The 8,634-nt window shown below is 42.4% G+C and overlaps 1 protein-coding gene across 2 annotated transcripts in view; it reads right to left on the bottom strand.

Moving 5' to 3' along the window:
• Positions 1-8,283, bottom strand: part of Samd8 (sterile alpha motif domain containing 8) — a 42,412-nt gene extending 34,129 nt beyond the window's left edge. The window contains exon 1 of one of the 2 annotated variants that reach the window (XM_028758539.1): positions 8,075-8,283. In XM_028758539.1, coding sequence (XP_028614372.1) covers positions 8,075-8,248 — 174 coding nt within the window. In that variant the 5' untranslated portion in view covers positions 8,249-8,283. Of the gene's footprint in view, positions 1-8,018 lie in introns of both variants that reach the window. The other variant, XM_028758540.1, reaches the window with a different exon arrangement.
• Positions 8,284-8,634: the final 351 nt, after the last annotated feature.

Here is an 8,634-nt window from a genome sequence, read left to right as displayed (position 1 = left end):
TCTCTCTCTCTCTCTCTCTCTCTCTCTCTCTCTCTCTCTCTCTCTCTCTCTCTCTCTCTAAAAGAAGCCACACTGATGTAGCATACAGTGGCTGCTAGAGGCTGGAAAAGGGAGGAGAGGAAGATAAAAGGAGACTGGCTAATATGTACACCAAAACCACCTAGATAGATAGAAGTAACAGTTCTGGGGCTGGGAGTGCCGCTCAAAGGGAGGGTGCTTCTTGTTGGAAGGACGGAGTTCAGTCTCTAGCACAGCAACAAAAGGGATAAATATACAAGCAACATTATACAGACCGAGCAGGTTAGATTTAGAAATGTGTATATACACACAGACATATGCATGCAGAATCAACCAATGAAAAAAGAGGCCATGAAGTTCAAAAAGAAGTATATATGGAATGGTTTGGAAGATGGAAAAGGGAGAAATGTAATTATATAAAATAAAATAAAAATAAGGAGGGAAAAAAGGAAAGGAAGGAGGTGAAGAAGAAGGGTAAGTGTTTAGAAGCAGAATGGGATTAGTACAGTTCATATTAACCTATTATGTATTTTATTAACAATCAGAAGAGAGGTGTTCCACACCACCAAATAATACTTGTAATAGTAAGGAAACAGAAATGTTAATTACATTCATCTGATTTTTAAAAACAAATCACACTGGGAGCTGGCTCAGTAGGTTAAGAATGCTTGTTGTGCAAACATCAGGACCTAAGTTCAACACTCACCTAAAAAGCCCACTACTGAACCAAGTGGCTGTGGCAGTGCACACCTTTAAGCCCAGCACTCAGGAGGCAGAGACAGGTAGATCTCTGAGTTTGATGCCAGCCTAGTCTACAGAGTGAGTTTCTGGACAATCAAGATGAGCTCACAAAGAAACCCTGTCTTTTTTGTTTTGTTTTGGTTTTTTTTTTTTTTTTTTTTTCGAGACAAGGAGAAACCCTGTCTTGAAACACTAAACCAAGGGGGAGAAAAAGCACAGCACAGCAGAGAGATAAAACAGGGCACAAGACTCATCCTCTGGCTTCATGAGCACATGTCACAAATGCAGGCGCTCACAAACACACCCCCAAAACAGCTTTAAACACACACACTCACTCACACACACACACACACTCTCTCTCTCTCTCTCTCTCCTAAAAATGTGCAATTTTGAGTTAAATCCATTTTTAATATTTAAGGACACAGGGAACTGGGAAGACAGCTCAGGCAGTCAACACTCGCCACATGAGCATGGGGGAAGCTGAGCTGCCAATCACCCACAGAAGACAGCCACACAGAGACAGCAGTGTTTGCCTGTAAGCCCAGCGTGGGCTGGGAGAGACAACACAGTTCTCACTAACCAGCCTGTCTCTGTGCTCAGTGAGCCATCCTGTCTCAAACTATAACTTGAAGAAGTAACTGCAGACATCCAGCACCAGCCTCAGCCTACTCCTCCCACCTCTCTCTCACACACAAACACAGTTTAAACACAAGTGCTAGGTGCTAACTAACCTGCTGATTTGAGTATTGTAAATTGTAAATATACATTGTATCATCACTCTATACCTCACAAACACATACTACTGAAACTTTTTTTTTTTTTTTGGTTTTTCGAGACAGGGTTTCTCTGTGTAGCCCTGGCTGTCCTGGAACTCACTCTGTAGACCAGGCTGGCCTCAAACTCAAGAATCCACCTCCCTCTGCCTCCCAAGTGCTGGGATTAAAGGTGTGCGCCACCACTGCCCGGCTAAAACATTTTTTAAATTGAAATAAAAATACAAATTTATACAATTAGTTGTTGTTGACATCTAAAAGTACACTTTGGGAAGAAACAGGAATTTCTAAAAAATGACAGGCACTCCTAACGAAAAACATACAAAACTCTATCAGGCTTAATTATATCAATACACAAGAGACCACATGGGTTCTAATTTGTCATTAGACAATCTTTAGAATAGAGAAGATATATCAATAAAATCAAACTCTTACTCTTGATCTGCTCAGATTTACAAAAATCAATTTCTATGTTCAGATGGTAACTACAGCGATCTAAATATGCTTGGTCTTTTCTTGGTTTGTAGTACTGAGGATTAAATCTAGGACCTCAAGCACCCTAGTCAAGAGCTCTGCCACTGAGCTATATATCTCAGCCCTGATGAATTTTTCCTGTAAGATTCTCAAGTGTGTCTGTGTAAATTGTGCACACATTTGTGTGTGTGTGTGTGTACAACATGCTCTAAACCACTGAACTAGAGCTGCATGAAGCACTCATCCTTTATCTTTGGATTCTGTGACAGCCATACAATCAAATGACCCGAAATCAGGGTTCTCAACCACTGAGGTGTGGGTTTTGAAACCTGGAGGGGTGTTGAATGACTTTTTCACAGGGGTCAGCCAAGACCATCTGCATATTAGATATTTACATTATGATTCATAACAGTAGCAAAATTACAGTTACAAAGTAGCAACAAAAATAATTTTATTTTTAAGCTGGAGGTCACTACAGCATGAGGAACTGTATTAAAGAATCACAGCATTAAGATGGTTGAGAAACACTGCCCTAAACGATTTTACAACTGAAGAAATTTGATTTATAAACACAGAATATGGTGTTTGAAAAATTACTATTTTGATAATCAATAAGTTTTTCTAAATATTTTATTGTTTCTAATTGGAGATGAATAAAAACCACCAAGCAGTCCTGGCACAGGCCTTTAGTCTCAGCGCTAGGGAAGCAGAGGAAGGTGGATCTCTAAAGCCAGCCTGGTCTACAAAGCAAGTTCCAGGACAGCCAGACAAATGAAACCCTGTCTCAAAACACACAAAACAAAAAGAAAAGAAAAAAGGCTTAAAAAGTGAAAACCATATCTCAAGGCAGGCCAACAAAGAGTCCTAAAAACTATGACCAGGACTAGGCTGGGTGTGACAGAGCATGCCCTTAATTCTAGAACCTGAGAGATTCTGATCTATGTGATGAGACCTTGTTCCAAAAGGAGGGGGGAACTTAGGAGGAAGAGACTGAGGAAATAATAAACGAGGCTAATACATTTCTAGGGCTTTAAAAGTTCCACTTTCCTGGTAGGATGCTTGACTGACTTGCAGAAAGCCTGAACTGGATCCCTAGCACTGAAGAAAACTCCCCTTGGGAAAACAGTAATAATGAACATTTAAAAGAGAATGGCCACATAGCTTTACTTGTTTGTTTCTGTCTGTCTTTCTTCTTTTGATTGTTTAAGACAAGGTTTATCTGTGTACCAGCCCTGGAAGTCCTGGAACCCGATTTCTAAAGCAGGCCTCAAATTCACGGAGATCCAACTACTTCTGCCACCTGAGTGATGAGACTAAAGGCGTGAGCCAACACACAAGGTGCTGCACACCCAGCTTTTCAATCCATACATCGGTAGGCTACTGCTTTGGCTCCACACACATTTCTTGGGAAAACATGCATAATTTACACTGTCTTATGGCTGCCCTCTTACATGTGATTCATTCTTTAAACCTTTCTTGACTGTACACATATATGGTAGAGATACATCTAAAAGACAGAAAGCTGGAGTTGGTCATTAACATGGCTAGCTTTCTTTGGAACAACAAACTAATGAGAGTACTGTTCTTTTGTATGGCTGGGTTCTCTTATAGAGATTGGGTTCTTATAGGGATTGCGATGCCACTTGTAAGGTGATAATTCTCCAGCTACTATAAACACAATCTGAGAGTGCTAAAATTGACACAGAAAACGCCTGTTAGAAAATTTAGTTTTATTTCTGCTCTTTGAGCGGTTGCAAATTATTCAAGAAAAATTCATAATATTTATTAACCAAAACAAACAAACAAACAAACAAACAAAATCAACATGAACTGGTGAGGTGGTTCAGTGGGCAAAGGTGCCAGCTGCCAGATCTGACAACCTAGATTCCATCCTTAGGACCCACATGGTGGACAGAGAAAACTGATCATTCAAGTTGCCTTTTGACCTCTACACATGTGCCATGGCTCACCTGACACTCACTCCCATAATAAATCAATAATTAAGTAAATATAATTAAATAAATAGTATTTTTTTAAAAACCACACTCAGGACAAAGTAAGCCCGATTCCAGTTTAATCTAACATAGTCTATGTAATATGCATATAACAAACACAAATTACGCCAATTTTCAGATTCATAAGCAAAAGCAAAACCCATAAATTATACCACACTTTGGGCATTTCTATCTAAATTTTGTGATTAACAACTCTGTAACAGTAATTCAACTCTCCAGCTTTTCTCTATTCCATTTGAAATATGTAAAATTCTAAATAGCATTTTCAGTGAGCAAATAAAAACTTTCTCTCTAAATTTATCCAAAGACATTTTACTTTTCTTAGCAAGCTCAGGGCGTTTTTTTCTAAAACATTTCATAGGAACTCAACATTGCAAAACAGTTGTAGAGATGCAGAAGCAATTCCGACCCTTTGTATTTCGGTTTCTTGGTAGTGGCCTTACAGTACCTGAACACCACCTCTGACCAGCTGAGATCAGGGAAGTGCGCCTGCTCCCCAGCTTCCATCACCATCCTCTCGCTGAACCTCAATTCTGAGACACGTGTGTTTGCTCTCCTAAGCATGCACTAGCATACTCAAGAGTTCTCGTGTATATTAAAGAAACATAAATCTTGTCTGACTTCATCAGATCTTTAAATCAGAGCTACTGCTATTGAGTTGTACCTAGTTCTATCCACATAGAGAAAATAAAGATGTGACACATAACAGTGGCTAATTTATAGCCTTGGCTACACCAAAAGTGTTTACATAGCAACCAAAATTTAGTGGGAAACTTAGTGCAAGATTCCTGACCTAAAACCACGCCACAGCACATTAGTAAGTAAGAAGAATCTACAAAACTGTGAATCTGAATCAGGCTGCCAGTTTAACATATTACAAGTAAAGTCTTTTATTTTTATTTTTTACTGGCAATTGAACTCAGAGTTCGAGCACGCTAGGAAAAAACTATCAACTGAACTACAGTTTGTCTGACTTCCCTCCCCCTCCTTTTGAGACAGGGATGGGCTTGGTTGGCCTTGACTCCTGATCCTCTTAGTTTGTCCTGAGTGCCAGGATTACATGTATAAACCATCGTGCCCAGATTAAAATCTTTATTTTTGTACGATATATCTCCAAATCTAGTCAATGTAACAGAATAATCTGGACCAAAACTTCATAATCTAATACAAACCATGAAAATATACTAGTTAACCTTTAAAATTAAATTAGAAGACAGAAAAGACATCTTATAAGTTAATAGGCATGCTAGTTACAACTAGTAATAAATGGCATATATTACATCAGGCTTCTAAGGAAAAATCTTAAGATTTTTGACAAGCTAATTAATAGGGCTCTCCTCCTCTAACTACTTGGGATTGAACCCAGAGCCTTCTTAATGCTATGTAGACGGCCTACACTTAGTTACAGCCTAATACGGCATTTTTCCTTTTCTTTCTTTTTTTTTTTCCTTTTTTTTTTTTTTTTTTTGGTTTTTCGAGACAGGGTTTCTCTGTGTAGCCTGGGCTGTCCTGGAACTCACTCTGTAGACCAGGCTGGCCTCGAACTCAGAAATCTGCCTGCCTCTGCCTCCCAAGTGCTGGGATTAAAGGGGTGCACCACCACCGCCCGGCAAAAATGTATAGCCCAGGCTGGCCTTGAACTCGTGATCCTCCTGCCTCTGCCTCCTTCAGCAAATCCTACTGATATACGCCACCACTAACGGTGGCATTTTTTTTAAGACAAAATAACAACAGCATCCATTAGAACATCTGGATTTAACAAGTTTCTCAAAAAACTGTTCAATCCTAGCTCTGAGAAAAGTAATGACAATGTCAGTTAGCACAAGTTTAAAGTACTGAAGACTTGACATCAAAATCAAGGTGTTTACAGGCAACAGTGTAGCATGAACAGCAGCTCTGCAGAATGAGGAGAATGCTACTGAAATCATTTCTCTAACTGCACCTGCCAATTCTGCCTCTGCAGTTGTGAAGGCGCCTTCTGCCTTACAGTGTCTGCTTTACCGTACAATTCATTCTCTTTACAATTAGTCGGCTGTAAGAACTGACAAGCGGAAATGAAAACACAGCCATCATTAGGCATTAGTTTTATTACTGTTACCCATTAATTCTATAACCCATCTAACAGTTCCTCTCTTTAATTTCATAATGTTAGGCTGGTACGCTTGCAGAATTCTTGTATTCCAGTTCAGTACATTTTCATACGTCAAAATTTTTACTCAGCTAAATTTGGCTGGGTGAGGTAGGGCATGTCTGTAAACCAAATACTGGAGGCTAACTCAGGAAAATCCTGAGTTAAAGGTTAGCCTGTGTTACACATCGAGACTGCTTCCCCTCCCAAAAAAAATAAAATAAAAATCAAAGATTATACAAAAACAAGTTCTTTTGAAGATTCCCAGTCTGTCAGGAAAAATAGAAACATAAACAGTAATGCTACATGAAATCCTTCGTTTAAGGATCATCTTTACTAAAGAATCCTACCTTCTGACAGCCTCAGAAGAGCAAAAGAATTCCCTGTTCTTTGAGGGAATTATTATCCACTGAGCATTTGCTGGTCTGATATTAAGGTCCATTCACAGAAACGAAGGTAAAAGCTTGTTGCAATCAATAAATGATCACCTTGTGAGGACTAAGCAATAGAGGCTTGTTTAAAGTAGTAACAAAAAGTTGGTTTTGAAATGCCCAACAAGGTAGCCAAACCTATCTGATAAGCTGCAAGGAGTCTCAATGAGCCTCAGTCATGTCACCATTTCTTATTTATATGAACACAAAGTTGGGATCAACACTTTTCGCAGAGTTACAGCTTTGGTACTACATCTTCTAGAAAAAGCACCTGTGTGCTTACCCGTTCCTTTTGTCAGCTGCCAATCATAACTTCCCCTTACTGCCTTTCCGTTTCTAGATCACTATAGAAAAAAATTCCATTCATGAGGAAAACCTGCTAAATAGCAAGAGAATACTGATCCTGAAAAAGCTGTTAAAATTACCCCTCAAATTTTTTACGAGGTAACCCCAACCCCCCAATCCTCGAGTTACGATCTTGTAGTTCTGGACTATGGGTGGTTTCATTTCTTGTCGTAAATGCCCTCTTAACCCAAGAATTCCACGGACCATATTTCCACCCTGTGGCCAATACGTGGGTCAACCCAAGCTGTATTCAGTATTAACAATTCGCACTGAATTATCTGTAAAATCCAAATGTCCAAATTCCCCTAGCAGGTTTAATTTTTAAAATTTAAAGGTAATGCATTAAAGACTTAAACTTGCCTGACATCTGAACCTTAAGAACGAAGCACAAAGAAGAAACCACTCGCGTCAGAAGAAATCTGAGTGACATCTTTTTCACAAATCACTACCCTCTTCGAACATCACTTCCTCTCTCCAATCGCCTCCCCCCAGTCCCTGTACGAGACTCGGCGATGCCTACCGGCCCCTCTCAATCTAGCTTTTTAAAAGAATCACAAACAGGCAAGCCCCAAAGCCCTCATCCACTACCCAGAGATCTTTGACACCTTGAAAGACACCTGTAAAAAAGCCAAGGCCCTAAATTAGATCCCCTTTTTGTCCCTGGACTTTTCCTCTCTAACCTTTAGGCCAAGCGACTCCCCACCCGTCAGCACCTCCCTGGTTCCAGCCAACCCTAACTCCGGCACTGCCAAGGCAGCCATCCTTCCCACCGAGTCAGGTGGCTGTCAGTCCCCACCCCGCTGCCTTGCCCTCATGCGGGTTACAGGCGGCCCGGGGCCAGCTCTTCCTATCCCTCATCTCTATGGCCACAACCCAGGGCACCTCCTCCTCCGGGCCCGGATTCCGGAGACCCCTCTTGCACGCCCCTTCTTCACTAGCTGGGTAGCAAGGGCCCAGCCCCTGCGCCTCGTCCCTCGTTGCCCGCGGGTCAGCTCAACCCCCTGATTTCCTCCAGATTCCATTCCAGAGCGGCCTCCCCTGCCTTTCCCAACCGTCTCCCCGCGACCCTTAGCACCCCCGGCTCTCCACTCACCCTTGGATGCAGGCGCCCCCCAATTTCCCCTCTCATCAGCCTCGGCGCCCGCTCACCTCCGCGGTGGGAGCCGGGCTGCCGGGACCCAGCTCGGAGCCGGTGTCTAAGGCGCCGTCAGAGTCGGGGGTCCTCGGCGCATAGGTGGAGCGCAGCGTCTGGAGAGGCAGACGCGAAGGCCGGGGCAGGGAGCCGGAGCGCAGGCGGGAGCCGGCTCGGCTACGAGCGGGCATCGCTCCGGCCCCGTCGGAGCCGTGCCGCCAGCAGCGGCCAGCCGAACCGGAACTGCTTCGGGAGGCGGGGCGCTACGGAGAGGGGGCGTGTCCAAAACCGGAAGTGAGGGGAGAAAAAAAAAAGCAAGGGGAGGACGAGAGCGCATGCGTCATGCGCAAGCGTATGCCACCAAAGGGTTTTAATGAAGCTAGGAGAGGATTTGTGTGGATTGTTAACTGGGGTTGGAGCCTAAGAAGAGGCTTTTCTGAGTCCTTTGAAGGGACTAGACCCTTCTCAGTCAGTCCTCAAGTAGCATCATTTATTATTTTTTTCCCCTTTGGTGTTTTTCGAGACAGGGTTCCTCTGTGTGTAGCTTTAGCTCTCTCACTCTGTAGACCAGGCTTTC

This window comes from Grammomys surdaster, unplaced genomic scaffold (genome assembly GCF_004785775.1).
Source record: "Grammomys surdaster isolate TR1022 unplaced genomic scaffold, NIH_TR_1.0 126198, whole genome shotgun sequence".
Classification (NCBI taxonomy): domain Eukaryota; kingdom Metazoa; phylum Chordata; class Mammalia; order Rodentia; family Muridae; genus Grammomys; species Grammomys surdaster.
The sequence above is the reverse complement of the archived record's forward strand: the minus strand, read 5'-3'. Positions and strand labels throughout refer to the sequence as shown.